Source organism: Netta rufina (assembly GCF_964035555.1).
Source record: "Netta rufina genome assembly, chromosome: 1".
Taxonomy (NCBI): Eukaryota; Metazoa; Chordata; class Aves; order Anseriformes; family Anatidae; genus Netta; species Netta rufina.
Window position 1 is genome coordinate 137202867 of NC_140123.1, and position 19275 is coordinate 137222141.

General features: G+C 39.0%; 1 protein-coding gene across 1 annotated transcript in view; it reads right to left on the reverse strand.

Moving 5' to 3' along the window:
- Window positions 1-19275, reverse strand: part of LOC311215703 (potassium voltage-gated channel subfamily KQT member 1-like) — a gene marked incomplete at both ends in the record, with an annotated part of 528691 nt that overhangs the window by 431981 nt on the left and 77435 nt on the right. Inside the window, 2 exons of the mRNA XM_084297010.1 lie at window positions 16818-16980; window positions 18795-18923. Of these exons, the coding sequence (XP_084153136.1) occupies window positions 16818-16980; window positions 18795-18923 (292 nt within the window). The remainder of the gene's footprint in view (window positions 1-16817; window positions 16981-18794; window positions 18924-19275) is intronic.

A 19275-nucleotide genomic window follows, 5' to 3' on the forward strand; every position in this document is an offset into this window, starting at 1 on the left:
GGACTTATTGTTTCTTTTGTTTCTTTTTCTCCCCATTCCCTTTCCCTTTAATTAAACCTTTCTTATCTCAAACCTCGAGTTCTCTGTGTTGTATTTTCTCCCCCTTCCTGTTTGAGGAGAGGGGGAGTGAGAGAGCGGTTGTGGTGGAGCTCGGCTGCCCACCTGAGTAAAACCACCACAGGGCCTTTCCAAGCCTGAGGTGTTATACAAGAATATTTGCTGTGTTTTCCTCAGTAAACTTGTTCACATAGAGTTGAGGATATGTTAAAATGAATCTGTCCACACTAATCTTACTATAGATCTGAAATCATACTTGCCTAGTGATTGGGAAATTGGTGCACTAGCCTCAAACACTGTTGATGTTGCTACAGGGAAAAATGCCATACTAGTGAATCCATATGTCAAAATCCTAGAAAAGGATGTTATAAGTAAAAGGAATTTTATCCCAATAAATCCTCTGAAAAAGGTATTGCAGAGTCTGGGAACAACAGTGAAGGTATAGGCCAAGACGCAAATCCTTTCTTTCAGGAAGATGAAGTGAAGACTCTTGGATTATGACTGTAGCGCATTAAGACCTAAGATTTTCACTGCCATTTGCAGTCTTGGCATCATGAAGGCTCCCAGAAAGCTTTTAGAATTTTGCTTTCAGACCAGTAGAGAGAAGTTAACATCTCGTTCCTCATCTCTGCCTTCTTATTCATTGGTGCTTCTTGTACTATTACTTACTCATACTATGCACTACCTATGCTTTTCTGTTAAGAAACCCCCACCCCAAACCTCAGCAAAACTTATCCCTTATGAATAGTGTTTTAAACTAGAAGTCCTTTAGGGTTTTCATATCCAGTTTTTGATATGATCCTTCTTCCATTTGAAGAATAGATTTAACATAGAATCATTAAGGTTGGAAAAGACCTCCAAGATCATCTGGTCCAACCATCCCCCTACCACCAATGTCACCCACTATCCATGTCCTTTAGCACCACATCCAACCTTTAAATTAGGTTGAAGTCATAAAGAAAATATTTGGCTACTTTGTTCACAGTGCTGACTGTTTCTTGCTTTGCAAAATTCTAGTATTAGGTTTGCTAGAAGCACCTCCTGATGCACCTGTTTCTGAAGCACCTGCTTCTTTTATACCCAGATCTGTCCACCACTCTCATCTAATATTGCAAGGTATTCACAAAAATCTTAACCCTTTCCTGGTTCTTAGAAATTGGCATCAGTCAAGAACAACACATATAGTCACTTGCAGTCTAAGGTTAAATGAGAGCTGGCAGCATGGAGACAAAATTCAGCAATTTTATTTACCCTGGAGTAGTTGTTCAGATGCAAAGGCAACTGCTTAAATGAGATAATTGAAATCAAAGACAGCCTTTCTGTGACAATTCATTCTTTTTTCATGGCTAAAAACCTGATTCCCTTGGAAAGAGTCTCATGAAAAAAGCCATATTTCAGCAATTGAGATGGTACACATCTGCATCCATGGAGGAGGATGCACAAAGCTAAGAAGTCCCATCTCCCTGCAGAATAGTTTATTCAGATGGCTGGAAAAGACAGTAAGATAAACACTGGAAAATCCCTCAGACAATTTTTTCGTTCTCTCATGTGGGCAAGAGTAACACGACCTGGCTGCAGCACAGACTAAATGAGGGGGAGGAGACAGAAGACTATAGAGTTGTGTGACTGCTTCTTATAAAATAGTAAGACATGATGGTCTATTCAGTGGATGATATGGAGACTGAAGGAAGCAAAAAAGGAGAGCATTAGAGGTCTCCTTACTACTAAGGAGATTATAAATTAAATGCTTTAAAATCAAACAACAAACTTGCCCAAATTCTTCTTTTTCAGAAAGCATTACTGACACACAGATTTTTTAGACACCAACCTAAATTAGCCTGCTGTCTGAGAGGTTCAAGTATTTTCCCCCTCTGGCTGTTTTCACTCCAGCCAACCCATGTCTGAGTTTGACATCTACTAATGGATTTGTTTATTTATTTAGCAAAGAAAATCATTATTCCTTTAAGAAGACTTAAGTAGAAGATAACTAAGAGAAATAGAGAATCTTTACCAGCCAGAATGATCCCCTTGTAAAAACCATCATTACTTTACCAAAGTTGATATTAAGTTTAGCTGATAGAGATCTTTCATATAACATATGAATAGGCTTACTGTTTTATGAATGCAATTTTACCTTACTAGAAACGGTGCAACCTTAGAACATGCAGAGATACCATTTTTCTCCAGCAAGGGAAGAGTCCTTTTTAACACTGACTGACGTTTTATTATGCTAAGACAAGTTTGCATGTACTTTTGCATACACTTTCTGAAGTATAGGGCTGTCTAAATTAATCTCGGTAAATCTGCTGGGCCCCTGTGTACACCAAAATATAGTGCTTGCTCCCTCTCTCAAACAAGGTTATAGGAACATCAACCACTCAGACCTTCATATAAACAGCAACAGAAACTTGTAGACTTCTATGTAGGGCTGCTGACACACTTGCTTCATGATGGTTCACTCAGCACAAACTATTCTAGGATAGATTCAGGTCAACCTGACCTGAAATGGATCTTAGTTGAGTTAATACAACCAGGTCTAGAGTATCCCATTGCCATGGTCTGATTCACCCCATTAAAAAGAATGAAAAAAAGCCACTGGCAACAAATACTGGCATTATGCAGCTTAGATTTTTTTTTTTTTTTTGTGGAAACTGGAGTCAAGTTCTGAGGAGTCAGCATAATATAATACTTAAAGGAACACAAATAGATCCAAAAGGTCAGAACAGGGTCGCAGTTTATGTACCCATGAGTCAGATTCAGGACCACGTTATATGCAAGCCAGAATTCCTGGAATTAGTTATCAGAATTGTATTATAGATGTAATAATTCCCATAATTCGCATTATTCAGAAATGGAAAGTTATTATTTTTTAATTATTATTTTTTTTAAGTTCATGCCAACTCCATACAATTCTCCTGCTGGTGATACCACACAGTGCAGACCATAGGAAGACTGAAATGGATGAAACCCAGAAATGTTTTCTCTTTGATGATGGATTGCCACTGCTGGAAGATAATTAATGCTGATTACAAAGACTACAATTCAAAAAGCCATCACTGATACCCATGGTTTTGCATTTCCAAGCTTGGTACTTTGCTGCTGTATTGGGTAGCACTGATCACATCTCTATTGTTTCATTTGCCGAGGCAATCGGCTCCGGGGCAGGCACGTTCTTCAGCGGAGCAGGGGATCGGGACAGGCAGGGCTTTTTTCCCGGCACCGAGGCCACTCCAGGCAGCCCGCGTAAGAGAGGCTGACGAGGCGTAGGCGGAGCCGGCAGCGCCCCCTCCCCGGCCGTTCAAAAGCCGCCCCTGGGGAGCGCGGCGACCTGGACGGGCAAACAGGGCGGGGCGTGGTAGTTACTGCAGGCAGGGCGAGCAGGGAGGGCAGAGCGATCCCCCCGCCCATAAGAACAACTCTGACGGCTGTCTACCACTAGCTAGGGCGTAATGGTCTACAGTAGAAAGAGAGCTCTCTCTAGAAAGTCTGTAACCACCCAGACTGACTGCCCGCTCAGCAATGTGGCAGTTCAGGTCTCTGGATGCAGGGAGTGCCTGAGCCTGTTGCTGCCTTCTGAGGGACACTGTGTGTGTGAGGTGTGAACGGGTGGATAGCCTGGTCTGCCTGGTAGCAGGGCTCAAGGAGGAAGTGGAGAGGTTGAGGGATATCAGCGAGAGCGAGCAGGAGATAGACTGGTGGAGTGACTCCCTGCAGGGCTTGAAGGAGAGGTACCGGGGTGAGACACCCCAAATGGGGGTGGACCCCTTGCCCTGTGGCTGTTGGGCAGAGGGAGGGGACCTAGGAGTTGAGGAGGAATGGAGACAGGTCCCTGCTTGACCTCGCAGGCAACACCCGCCCCTACTGGGAAAATGTTGAGGTGCTTGATGCCTTCTTCACCTCAGTCTTTAGCAGCAAGAGCAGTTGTGCTCTGGATACCCAGCATCCTGAGCTGGTAGAAGGGGATGGGGAGCAGATTGGGGCCCTCATAATCCACCAGGAAATGGTTGGTGACCTGCTACAGCACTTGGATGTGCACAAGTTGATGGGGCCAGATGGGATCCACCTGAGGGTACTGAGAGAACTGGAGTAGGAGCTGGCCAAGCTGCTTTCCATCATTTATCGGCAGTCCTGGCTATCAGGGGAGGTCCCAGTCAACTGGCGGCTAGCAAACATGACGCCCATCTACAAGAAGTGCTGGAGGGTAGACCTGGGGAACTACAGGCCTGTCAGTTTGACCTCAGAGCCAGGGAAGCTCATGGAGCAGATTATCTTGAGTGTCATCACATGGCACTTGCAGGGCAACCAGGTGATCAGGCCCAGTCAGCGTGGGTTTATGAAAGGCAGGTCCTGCTTGAGGAACCCAATCTCCTTCTGTGACAAAGCGACACGCTGGGTGGATGAGGGAAAGGCTATGGATGTGGTCTACCTTGATTTCAGTAAGGCCTCTGACACCGTTTCCCACAACATTCTCCTCAAGAAACTGGCTGCTCGTGGCTTGAACTAGTGTAAACTTCGTTGGGTTAAAAACTGGCTGGATAGCTGGGCCCAAAGAGTCGTGGTGAATGGAGTCAAATCCAGCTGGAGGCCAGTCACTAGTGGCATTCCCCAGGGCTCAGTACTGGGGCCAGTCCTCTTTAATATCTTTATCGGTGATCTGGATGAGGACATTGAGTGCACCCTCAGTAAATTCGCAGATGACACCAAGTTAGGTGCGTGTGTCAATCTGCTCGAGGGTAGGAAGGCACTGCAGGAGGATCTGGATAGGCTGGACCGATGGGCTGAGGCGAACTGTATGAAGTTCAACAAGGCCAAGTGTCGGGTACTGCACCTGGGGCACAATAACCCCAAGCAGAGCTACAGGCTGGGAGATGAGTGGTTGGAAAGCTGCCTGGCAGAGAAGGACCTGGGTGTATTGGTTGATAGCTGGCTGAATATGAGCCAGCAGTGTGCTCAGGTGGCCAATAAGGCCAACAGCATCCTAGTTTGTATCAGAAGCGGTGTGGCCAGCAGAGCTAGGGAGATGATTGTACCCCTGTACTCGGCTCTGGTGAGGCCGCACCTCGAGTACTGTGTTCAGTTTTGGGCCACTCACTACAGGAAGGACATGGAGGTGCTCAAGCGAGTCCAGAGAAGGGTGACGAAGCTGGTGATGGGTCTGAAGAACAAGTCTTATGAGGAGCGGCTGAGGTAGCTGGGGTTGTTCATCCTGGAGAAGAGGAAGCTCAGGGGTAACATTATCACTCTCTACAGATACTTTAAAGGAGGCTGTAGCGAGGTGGGGGTTGGTCTATTCTCCCATGTGCCTGGTGACAGGATGAGGGGGAATGGGCTAAAGTTGCACCAGGGGTGTTTTAGGTTGGATCTTAGGAGGAACTTCTTTACTGAAAGGGTTGTTAGACATTGGAACAGGCTGCCCAGGAAAATGGTGGAGTCACCATCCCTGGAGGTCTTTAAAAGACGTTTAGATGTAGAGCTTAGTGATATGGTTTAGTGGAGGACTGGTTAGTGTTAGGTCAGAGGTTGGATTAGGTGATCTTGGCAGTCTCTTCCAACCTAGGCAATTCTGTGAGATACAAGACAGGTTGGTGTCATGTAGGAGTCTTATCAATGTTAGCATGGAAGGAAAAGCAAGATAACTCACTAACAGATGTGGCAAAGCAAAGAGGAATTGCCCGCCCTTGTTTCCCCCATCTTGGGTCTATACTCCAGAGATATTCACAGAACTCTCTGCCATTCAGCTGGTGCAAATTTCTCTGCAGAAGACTACAGAGAAAGAGCTTTTCTCACAAACAGAAATTTACTTACTTCTGTATTCCAAAAAGCTTCTTTATACATATTTAAATACAAGTGTTTCCCTGCAAGTGAACAGGATTTAAATAAAAGTAATCATATGTTCCATTTTTCTCAGCTTCCCGTGTAAGGAAGGTAATGTATCATCCACAGAAAACATCACTTAAATGCACCATTTGTTTTTCTGTATATCTACCCCTCATAGCTTTTTAATAGCAGTTAGCATTTTCTGCAGTATTACTATCCAATTCAGTGATTTTAGTTTGATTTAACAGAAAAACCATCTGGAAAGCAGGTATCAATCATTTACTACAGAAGTCCAGCACCTAACTCTGCAAGAAAGCTTTTAAATATTTTAACTAAATCCACTCATAGGTCATAGGCAGAGCTTTTTATGATCTCAGTTTGCTTGCATGTCATATTGTATCAAAAAAACTAACAGGGTCAGATTGTTTCATCAGTTGTATTCAGATAATACTAAAGGGTTCAGAATTTGGCCCAAATTTAATCAATATATATAATAAGCAGTCTTACCCACTTAGAAATTTATTAACTCTGATCAATGGATTTCATACAACAGCTACACAAAAATCAAGGACAACACAACCTATAGAGAATATTGCAAATGTTTACTCATTAGGAAATTTCTGCTTCCTCTTTTCTTTCCAAAGATAACAATATTGCAAAAGATTGTTTAGCCAAGTATGCCAATTCTAAAGATGCTCTGATTGTATGTACGCAGCAGATTACTGGACACTCCAAATGGAGGGACAATCAGTTCCAGATGTTTTCCACTGATTAAATTTAGCCCAAGCAAGGTTAAGTAAATGACAAGCAGCTGCCTTTTTTTCATTACTCATGAAAAATGCTTCTTAAGAGTTCTATATTTAACAGGCAGATCCATGGTGCAGTACATATATTCCTAGGATTTCATGACTGACAGAGAATGTGGACAATCTTCAGAGAAACTACTATTATATTTTTTTAATTTCCAGTATGTCAGAGTTTATGCAGATCACATTTAACAGGAAGAAGCTTAACAATTAAACAAAACAAAAAAAACATATCTCTTTGGAATGCCCAAGTTATGTACTCCCCTAAGACACAGCCACTCAACTCAGAAACTACTTTCTACTGAAGTAAGTAGAAATAAACCAGAAAAATGTTGAAGTGCCACCAACCAGATCATGGCTCAGTGCAATAATGGCATCATTCCAGTGACCCATCAATTCAAACAGGACAGCAAAGTGCAGTGGTTTCAGGTTATCACACATGACACAAGAACAGTGGAAACAAACACAAACAGCAATGAATGCAGGAGGTGTACATTCAAAATTATTCAATTGTGAAGACTTACAATTTAGTAACAAGCAAGACTACTATAATCTGGGGATTGCCTACTGTCTGGCCACCTCCCTTTTTGTTCTTGAATCCTTACATCCCAAAACAAAGATGACTGCAGTGCAATATGCTTACAGGTTGAAACAAAGCTTGATTTCTTAGACTTCTGTCCTTCCATTTATATTCAGACTTACAATGCTTTTATACCTGGGAGGATTAAACTGACAGAAAGGTATAAAAATCCCTTACGCATATCTTTGGGCAAGTTGACGGGTCAGATTTTCTATCAACATTTATCCCTGTAGATATGAATTACAGAATCACTGAATGGTTTTGGTTAGAAGGGACCTTAAAGACCAGCCAGTTCCAACTCCCTGCCATGGGCAGGGACACCTCCCACCATACCAGGTTGCTCAAAGCCCATTCCAATTTGGCCTTCAACACTTCCAGGGATGGGGCATCCACAGTTTCTCTGGGCAACCTGTGCCAGTGCCTCACCACCCTCATAGTAAAGAATTTGTTCTTAATATCTGATCTAAACTTTTTCTTTTGTTTAAAAAAAAAAATAAAAAAAAAATCTTAAAATCTTTGTCCTAGGCCTCCCTGCTTTTCTATAGCCCCTCTATAGGTACTGTAAGGCTGCTATATGATCTCCCCAGAGCCTTCTCTTCTCCAAGCTGAACAACCCCAATTTTCTCAGCCTGTTGCACAGGCCCACCTCACAAGCCTGTCCAGGTCCCTATCTCTGCATGGCATACCACCCCTTTAGCATGCCAACTACACCACACAGCTTGGTGTCATCAGCAGACTTGTGGAGGGTGCATTCCATCCCACTGTCCATGTTGCAGACAAAGATGTTAGCACCGGTCCCAACGCTGACCCCTGAGGAACCCTACTTATTTCTGATCTCCATTCAGACATTGAGACATTGACCTCAGCTCTCTGAGTGTGACCAGCCAGACAATTACTTACCCATCGAGTGGTCCATCTATTAAATCCACATCTCTCCAATTTAGAGACAAGGATATCATGGGGGACGGTGTCGCACAAGTCCAGGTAGATGACACAAGTTGCCGTTCCCTTGTCTATAAAAGCACTTAATAGTATTTCCAAAGCACAGAAGTAAAAGCAAAGAAACATATTGATTTCTGATAGGGAAAATCTGCAAAGAACACTATGCATCCCTGTATATTAAAGTTATTTTTCAAACATCTGATATGAGACTGCTACATGAAGGGACATATCAAGCAAATCGTTAAGAAAGCAGCCAACATCTGGGTATCTAAAGAAGTAACAGAACCAAAAAAAATAATCCTGAACAAATTTTCTTCTCTCGGTTTTTAAGTAATGGTCAAGGTTGCATATGTATATATACAAGTATGATATATAAACAAATACATAAACTACATAGAACCAAAGTTTATTTTACTTCTAATTCTGGAATCCTTTCAGCTTTTCTAGATGCACAATGCAAAATATAATCTTTTCAAGCCTTATTAAGTCCAACTATCAAGATGAGAATTATATTTACTGGCACCTACTCCTCCATTTAAGTAGAACCAGTTTTTAAAAAATAATAATTTAAAAAATAACGTGGTGTCCTGATCTCTCACAATATCATTTTGTCATTCCTATCTGAAAGAACAGTTTTTCATTGCTAAAAAGTAGCCTCACATTCTAGATTAAAGTAACAGCTTATTTTTCCCCCACAGAGCATTTACTGCATTTCCTGCAAGAATCAGCTTCTCTTTTTACAAAAGCTGACATTCCTGATTACTACTCCTCCTTGTTTATGCTAATAATAAATAAACAAATAGGCCTATGTTTAATACTGTATTGACTAATAGCATTCGTTACTTCTGTAATTCTGTGTCAGTATAAAAACACTTCATAAAAAATTTAGACTCATGGTATCTCAGACAGACAAGACTTATATTCATTTAACAGATGACGCAACTGAAGCACAGTGAGTTAATTGTTTGCCCAAGGTCACATAGCAAATCAGTAACAGGGCTAGGAACAGAATCCAGGAACACTGACTCATGCAGTACTCCTTCCTCAACTCCAGACAAGCCTTTTGCATACTTACTGCCTCAACACCAAAACAGTGTTTTCCCTTGCAGTCTAACCAGGCAGCTATTACGTACTAGATTTTTGGTAAAATGAGATGGAGGATGATGACAGTCTCTTTAACTGCCTCTCTATCTTTTATGGCAAATAAACTTTAAGGCAAAACCCCACAATCCTTGAAGATGTTTTGCTCTTTGTTTTGGTTGTTTTGTTGTTTTCTAAGATAACAAAATTAGTACACACAAGAAAAATGGATAAAGTTCAAAAGGCTATCCTTAAACCAACTTACAAGATGAAGCACCTCTTTCTCATGTTCACTGGAAAGGCTCACAGATGGTTCAAAAGGTCTGCATTTCCATGCAGTCTGCAATGGAAATCCTCGCAGTCTATACTACTACAATTGTTCTGTGTCACTACTAACGTAAGTGTGACTATGTATTTTAACAGCTTGACCACTCCAGAATTCTCATGGGCTTTAACCAACTGGCCCATAATTCTGTGAGTCCTCCTTCCCTGTTTCACACATTGTATTTTCATTTGTAGACCTCTGCAATCTCACAAGCTTCCTATGAATCCTGTTCATGGCTCTCAGGTTGTTTCCGACCTCACCTGAACTACACAGCTATGTACTTTGCAAGACCATATAACTAAAAGCCACATGACTTCAGTGCATCTTTCCTAATCCTTTATCTTCTGACTTGAATTGCTGAATAATTAGCTAAATAGTATTAAGTAGCACAATTTGTAGCATTACCTCCAGTGAATGTGTTGACTTTCAGTGAAAAATAAAACACAATAAACTATTTCCTGACATCTATTTCTCTACCCTTTATGTTTAAAAACGGTGAGAATTTTCCTTTCTCCATAGGTTTTTATCTCAATTTTACATTATTCACAATTTACCCAGATTGTTCCATCTTTCCTACATTTTGGAAAAGTGACAGTTTGGCATATTCTTTTAAATTCACTAAGAAGTTTCTACATCTCCCAGATTCTCCCGTTTTGCCCTGTATTTCCATTGCTAATAAGAAGACCTAGGCTTTGTACCAAATTTGTGAAACTTCATCCCTGAAGTGTATCAGTTCTCCTCTCTTCAGACTTTTTTTTGATTTCCCTTTAAGTGGTTTGGCTATGAAAGCTATTTCTTTAATTGACCAGGTGTCTATATCTAACTTGTTTTGCTTTTGTTTATATTTGTGTACTACAACCATAATTTCATATCTACAGCTGTAACAAGCAGTAATTCTAGTAGAATAAGATATTTACAGTGAACATAATGGCATATCATAGAGAAATACAGGCTGGACAGATTATCAGAGACCTCAAGAAGTGGAGATACAGGATGCAGTATATAGGAGTACAGGCCTAAGATAAGAGAAAGGGCACGGTCATGTCACGGGGGACTCCACAGCTATAAGTAGTTCACTAGTGGTCAGTTAAATTAAAATACAGACAAGGAGCTGGGCAAAACTGTTTTTTAAAGGTAACAGAGAACAAATAAATAGTATCTCGCATTCATAAATGGGACGATAATATCGTAAATCCAGATGAAACATGGAGCTACAAACCAATGAAGAAAAGTGTAAAATTGTTAGCAAAAATTTATATATGATGTCAAGTGGGTCCTGAGAGAGAAGAAATCATCACTACAAATATAGTATTCCTCCAGAATATGATATTTTATATACCTATATCTATAACATAACTATATATGTTATATATGCTATTATACAGAATTTATATACTGTTGTGAAGAACTCCAAATTGCACCAACTTATTTTAACACTTAGGCTTCTCCTGCCCCAACAAATGAAATTCTTAGGACCCAGAGCAGCAGAGGAAGGATGAGCATGGACATGAGGAAAATAGGTAAAAACTAAGAATTCTATATTACAGTTTTAATTGCATTATTACTAGTAATGCAGCTTTTGGAATATGAAAAAAAAGCAAAAAATAATAATAATAATGCACTTTTTTGTAACTTGGATCTGGATTAATAAATTGTTAGATCAAGACTTCACATATACTAGCACTGAATTCTCAGTTTTATAAGATTTGCTTATAAAAGCACTACACTTTTCTTAGTCTTGCTTCCTACAACACTTTATCTATTAATACTGACCTTCCATTCTCGAAGCCTGGTATGTCTGTTCCACGTTTCTGTCTTCTTCCCAAAGCTGACTCTCCACCTTTTTCATAAGCCCCCTTTAGTAGCTGCAATAAGGTCACCCCAGAGCCTTCTCTGGCTCAGGCTGAACAGCCAGCTCTCTCAGCCTTTCTTCATAGTGTTATTCAGTTTTATTTCACAACTAAAATTAGTTGGAACATTTTCAACTAAATTTGTTTTCCTCTAAATGAAATGTCTTTGACAAAGCAAACATCATTTCTGGAGGAAAAAAAAAAAAAAAAGTCTAAAAATCAGTTTTACTAATATTACAAAGCAGAAAATATTTAGGGAACTGCAAATGCCTTTTCTCACTAAGGACTCCCATCAACAACAAAGTATCTGCTCAGTCCAATTCAGAGTGATTGGTGATCTGTACTCTGGTCCTGGTCCTAAATCAGGCAGAACAGAGTTGAATAAATGCAGAGGGGGAAAAAATTAAACCTCAAAAGCTGCCAGATTTAATCAGAAGTAAAAATGTGTTTGGCAGAGGCAGCTGATCCCTTCCTCTTCATCTCCCCTTACACCAGCTCCTGCTCCTAGATCTACTATCCTACTTCGGTCATGCAAGGTAAACCAGAGAATGCACTGAAAGTACTTGCTTGGGGCAGCCAGGGCTGAAACAGCAGGGACTTAAAACTCCAGTAGAAGCATTTGGTTATGTTTCCACAATTTTTACTCACAGTCAAGTACCATTGGTAACTATGGGTCCTGAACTGACAAATTTTGATATTAAACAGCCCTATACTGAATATAGGTTCTGACTGTAAAGCCACCAGCATCTGCTACTCACCTTCTTAAGAGCACGATGTTTTTCAGAAGCAAAGTATCTGGATACTTTCCCTTGCTAATTTGGAGCACATCTTTATCTTTTTTTTTTTTTTTTTTTTTTTTTTTCCCTGACTTACTGACAGTTAGGCAGACTGTCAAATGCTTTGGTGTTTGCTTTATTCTGTTAATTTCAGCCATATGTTTTTTATCACCTTTCACTCAACTTGTCAGCACTGGAATCTATGAATCCACTTAATTTAAAATGTTTGCTTCTTTATATGTACTGCAGATTGTAATCTATCTACACCACTGAGGGAAAACATCCCTTTTCCCAATGGAAATGCAACCAATTTCCAGGAACAACCAACCTAGTGCTAGATAGGTGAATTCTGAAATGTCAGCATCCAAACTAGTATTATAGAAAGAATTAATCAGCATTAACACTATTATGCACTTATATAAAAATGTTTGCAAAGGTATTCTGAGGAGCACTGAAAATTAAATATCTCCCTCTCCTGTTCAGAAGTTACTCTTTTACAGTTTTGGTTTGAATAGGAAGATGAAAATATGTCAGCATGCAAGAAATCCCCAAAAGCAAACAGAAAAGCATAGTGATAAATAGGGAATTTTGTTTTTATCCCAGCAGAGATTTATCACTGTGAGAGTTTTGTGACTTTGACAAATTTTACAATAACAAGTTGTGTATACAATCTACAGTAACTGACACAGAATAATATATTCCATCTGCTGGAGAAGTCCCAAGAGGCTGACCTGTAAGGTCCAAAAGTTTTCACATTTTTATAATTTTTTTCCTAATACAGTGTTATGAAACAGCTATTCAGTTCATTTTGAGAAGCATACATTACCGTGTATAGCTGTTATTTGACTATGAAACTCAAAGGCACATAAGAAAATGTGAGTTGCATTCAAGTGTTATTTGTCATTCTTCTATTTGGATTTGTCTTTATGACCTATCACTCACTTTTGATATAATAAGTAACTAACATCTTGATACTTAAGTGCCTTGTTTAAATCTTACAGGCACGTTAAAGATGCCATAGTTCCTGCTGCAAGGAACTATGTGCTGTACATAGTACATTCTGGTTGACAGAAGTAGAGGTAAAGTTCAATTCCTAGACTATAGAAAAAAAATTATGGCTGTAATCTCAGGTGAGGTGAAGTCACTGAGGAGCTTCAAATCATTGCAGAAAAAAAGTTAAACTGTGCACCCTGGTACAAAGGAGTTCTCAACTGGAGACAATAGAAATGCGTGGAAACAATACACTGCACTAGTGTAACTTCAGCATCACAGTTATTTCTGAGAATTGTTTTTTCAGCAAATCCATGTCTGTTTTGGCTGTTCCTTTTAATTTCACAGAATTTCTTTCTAAATATCTTTATCTTTTCAAGAAATTTGACTTCAAGGAAACTATTACTGTGGAAGGACTTAGCCTTTCCATTCCTGCAAGGATGGTCAAGTTCTTAGTGATATAGAGCACACTACACTAGTCACACCACAAATCCCAATGTGCATAACTAAGTTAAGTGGTGTTTGTCTTTTGATTTATCAAATGTTTCTTGCAAGATCCAGCCAGTTATGGCACATAAAGATCTAATTCCTGCATTATGCACTATCCTTTTTTTTTTTTTTATTACACATACAATTACAAAAAAAAAAAATAAAAATTTTACACATACAAATATTTCAAGTGTTAAATTAATGTTGATCTTATCTATAGGCATTATAAGGCTCCCCTTTCTCAAACTTTCAATTTAGAGATAAAGCAGAAAACATCTTTATCTAGCCTTGAAAGATATGCCCCCAAACAATTTTTGATCAAGCGAAGATGAAGCTGGGTGGATGTGGATACACGAACAGGATATCCAAAGAAAAACCTCAGTTTTCATGAAAAAGAGGTACATTCACATTATGTACTTCCTGAATCAAGGTAAATTTCTCCATCAAGGAAATTTTAACTCAGTTTCAGTCTATTTTCTGCCCAGAATAAGGCATTTTCTTAGTGAGACTGTTATTCCTTTGACTGCAGTTGCCAGGCATTTGTTTCAGGTTTCCCTACAGTCTCTCACATCTGACTGAAGCAGCAGACAAGAAGAGCTGTTTCAAAGCAACAGCTCTGCTCCTCCTAAGTCAGGCCTATAAAAGTGATCTAATTCAACCTCAAAGTCTGCCATCATCTGTAAAACATCCAGCCGCAACAACCAATGAATAAAATATTCCACTATAGCAACAGTGAAATAGAAGCTGGCATGCTTCTTTTCAATTTTATTTTTTTATTTTTATATTTTTTTGCCTTTTCTAAGAGAGACTTAAAGGGAGGAAAAAAAACACCCTCACTTACAGGCTTGCAACCTAATACTTCTGCTTCCCAAGAATAGAAGCCTATTAATTCTGGCAAAGAGATCTTTGCTGAGAGAAATCAGGTTTAAATTTTTGAGAGGTGTCAAGAATGTTCAGTCAATTGAGCAATCAAGTTAGCCTGGAATCCTGGAAGCTTTGCACCAGAAGGAATAAATCAGAAAATCAAATGAAGTGTGACTTACCCCTGACACTAGCAAAGGAAAAAAAAAAAAAAAAAAAGATTTGGTAATGGAATAATATGCATGGTTGAGTCTCAGAATGAGAATAAATTAGACTAACTATAATAAGAATTGGAAATGAACAAGAAAGCTTTTTCAGAAAAAGGATGAAAATGCTTTCATTTTGCTCTGCTACCCAGCTGTAATGCAAAATAAATAAATAAATAAATAAATAAATAAATAAATGAAAATTATACAGGCCAGTCCTTTCAATCTTTCTTCTGAGGGACAGAGCTTTGTTCAGACTAACATTGAAGGAATACAGCTATACAGCTGAAGTGAAGATACAAGCACTGGCTGAGGCATGATTACAGGCAACCTAGTCCTCAATTCTTTATTAAAGTTAGAAGTTACACCATTGCACAAGACTTTTTTGTTTGTTTGTTTGTTTCTGTCCATCACTGACTGTGATGCCACAATACCAAGATACACTCAGCTAAATCTGCACTGATATGATCAGCAAGGGAAGCTGCACATTTCTAATAAACAAGGGTGTTGAGAATTGTTGTATTCTGTAAAAAGTAAAACTTTTAATCCAGCAACTTCATAAACCACACCATTCACCCCTTTCCCAGAAACCTACAAAAACACAGGAATTGCCAAGCAACAACACTGTCAAAAATACTGTCATTGCTGAAAAGCATTCTTGACCTCAACAAAATGTGACAGAAGGAAAATCAAAATATAAACCAGAACAAGAATGAAAATCTACACCAGGAGAAGAAAAACTCTTCCTCCCAGAACAACAGGTTCATGGCTATAAATTGCATAAAGTAGAGTCTTGAAGGTCTTTCTGAAATGGTAGGAGCAAAATGCTCCTACCCCTTGCAGATGTGTTTCAGTATACCACAGGTCTCAGTCAGATGTGGAATAGCAGGCAGCTAAGTGCTCTCACTTGAATATAGTAGGTTAACAATACTCTCTGGCAAATCTGAAGTCAGAACAGCCCAGTAAAACTACTGCATTTGATTTCGTTCAATACAGAAGACATTACACATTCACTCTGGGAGTAAAAATATTTAATATACATGGATATGTATTTAATTAAAGAGCTCATGTCAAGACTACAGACATCCTCTCTCCAGGCTGAAACTGTGTCAGCCTCAATGCCACATAAGAGCTATTTCATACAGACTTGACACTTGGGTTTAGCAAGGACAGATGAAAACTTAAGTGAAAGCAGCAAATGAGACCATACTTCAGTGCTACTGCCTTTGACTAGGACCAGCATCTTTGGATACCTCAGTTAACTTGGCCAGGTTTTGCATGCTTCTATGTACAGAACATAATTCCTTGAACTATGAGGAAGCAGTTTCTCTTTAAGCTAAAGACTTTAGCAAATCCAGAACTTGCATGATTCTCTTCCCATCACTTCAGACAAAGGAAGTCAGCACAATGACTGAAAAACTAACTTTCCAAAAAAAAGTCCTCACTTCATTGTAAACAATGTTATTTTATTACCCACCTTCTTTAAGTGAAGTTCATGGTGGAAAAGATTTTTTACAAACACAACAATATCTTAGCTCAGCAATAAAATTCAACCACTTTCCATATTGAAATACAACCACTCGTAGCACCACAATATTTTAGTGAAGTAATAAACAAAACACTTACCAAAACCTCCTGGTTAACAAAGGGATGGATAAATATTTTATGCCTATCACAATTTATTTGCACAGTGTTTAAGAAGGTGCTGTAAAAAAGTAAAGTTATTTTTCCTATTTTATTTTCCTTTCTTCAGGCTCTATGTGAGGTAAAGTTTAATAGTGACATAGGAAGCTTTCCATCCAGCTGAAATAATTCCAAAATATAGAATTTGAAACAAAAAAGGTTTTTGTTTTTTATGTTCACACCACACATCTAAAAATTTACTTTTGCATTTCTGTTACTTTATGTCTCCCTGTAATTTTTGACACATTTTTCTTTACTGATTACTTTTATGTTATTTTTCACAGAAATTTTCTCTTCGTTGGTTAAGTTACTGTTAACATTCTCTCTTAAAAATGGTAGCTTAAAAGTAAATTACCTCCTGGTTCATCGATGTAGAAAGACACATCTTTTTTGTCTTTTTGTTCATCAATATGATCATAAGTGATCTGTGGAATAGATAAGGCATTCTCTCCTGGGTTTATAACAGGTGCAGAACCATTACCACATCCTGGTTTCCCTTTTCTTTTGGATCTTCTAGCCTGTGGTAGTAGAAAGAGGATGATATCAAAACACACTATGAAAACCAGAAAAGAACCTCCTTGTACAAGAAATTCATCTCAGCAGGATTATTTCTTTCAGTGCAATTGTAATTCAGTAAAAGTGCTACATTCTTGGTTAATGTTTTCAGAATGGCTCATTTTAGATTATTATTTTAAATTTGGTAAGGGTGACTCTTAAGGGAAGATGCTTAGCACATTCTGAAAATCAGTTATCAATTAGAATTTTATCAGTTAGAATTTCTCAAGCCATATCTGAAACTCAAGGCACACAAAATATTAATCATTTGAGTATACAGTAGCTTGGGTGCAGCTTTTCTTCATTGCTAATTAACCAGATGGCTAATTAATTGCAGGCTTTGAAATATGAGCAAGGCACTGGGTGATCTCAATTAAAGAAAGTTTCGATTTTGGCTGGGCTGACTTAGGTACTTCAGCAGGAGGTAGAACCATGTAACACTATTTTATTACAGTCCACGCTGTCTTTTGGAATGAGTTCTTCTGTTCAGATCCACAAGCACTTAAACAAAAGCATGTTTGAAATTAATCAAACAGGACAAGAAAAATAGTAGAAATGGGAGTTTATTTTATATTGTGGATGCACTGCCATGTATCCACATGCATGGGCTTTTATAACAGGAAAAGGAACTCTAAATTCTTTAAGGAACAAAATTCAACCATATGCACAAGATCAGTATCCATTTAAGTCTTTAAAATAAGGGGCCAAGTAGAGAAAAGAGAAAAGAAAGAACCATTAAAGTTAATGAATTAGGGTTAGCAATTTATAATGAAGTTCAAGTTTAATAATATGTTAAGGGAACTCATAGAGAAAAAGAGGGAAAATACTAAGGACAAACAATACTTTTTCCAATTCTCCCAACAGGTATTGCATGTTGTTCAGCAACACATAGTACTCAGCCTTACTTCTGCTTTACCCTTTTCCTCCTGGCTGTTATACGTCAAGTTAAGGAGTAACTAGTCTCACAACAGCTCTTCTCAGCACTGAGCAGACTGCACTGCTCTAAAGCCAAAAAATACACGTGCACACAGATCATATTGATAAAGGTACCTGCACATGCTGTGGAGTAATCATATTGCAATTCTCCACTGAGTGACAAGCATTGGTGGGACCTCATTGCCTAAAAGCAGGTACCATCGACCACTTTAGAAAATCCATGTGTCTGAGCTAGTCCTGTTGCAGCCCTCTCTCCAGAATGCATACTGAAGTCTAGGCAAGCCTGCCAGTGAAACTACATACCTATGCTTAGGCAATCCCACCTGCACAGACAAAAAATATTCCAATTTACTGCAGCCAATGCTCAGGAATTAACTCAAACTTCCATGTACCCTCAAAGATAAAACACCAAGGAGGGATGTGAACGAGCAAGACAAATGCAGCTACTCTCAGTCAAATGAGTGTGAATGTAATTTCTTTAACTAGTTTCTTCTTTCTTCCTGTATGAACTACTGTGCAAAATGAATACAAAATGGAGAATGGTATCAACGACTTATACAATCTTTGAGAAGGTAGAATAGACTTCAAAGGGAGTAAAATAATGGAGAATAAGCATCTGTCGCATCAGCAAGGCAAATCTAAAAGTAGAAGGCATTAGTCCTTCAGGAATATTGTAAGGAACACTAAATTGATCCTGCTATGGCAAAAGGAAAACAAAAGTCCCATTGAAAATCTCTCTCAGCTCTCCAAATTCTTTGGACTCTTCATAAGGATTTTGACAAGTTATCCAACAAAATTAAACCCAAGAACAGAATAGCTAGCTCTGTCGAGTCTATGTTACCTGTTTTCTCAGACTAGGGCTAGATGGCGCTGGTGGTTTTTTGGGGTTTTGTGCAGGTGATGTAACATAGATTTTCCATGTTGCTGTAGAACTGTAAGATTTCTCTGCCGCATAGCACCGCCACAGTGTCTATAATAAAATATCAAAACAATATTCTCAGTGTATAAGCAGGAACTGTTTTGCTGGATGTACATGTCAGAATTTGCTGCAAACCAAACTGACAGCAATAGCTTCAATCAATTTAAATATGATTCAAAGGCTTCTGACTGCAATTGCTGTGCTATACCAAAAAACATGCCTAATAAAATTCACTCTTCCCCTAAATACAAATTCAGTGAGGCACCAGGAAATATAGTCAACACAGTAATTTTAAGTATGCTCTCCGTAGTATTCTCCTAGGATCTGGGGTCTAACCACTGCTCACAGCAAGGAAAACCGTCCTCCAGAACAGTAAATCCTGACAAGTATATAACACTGCTGC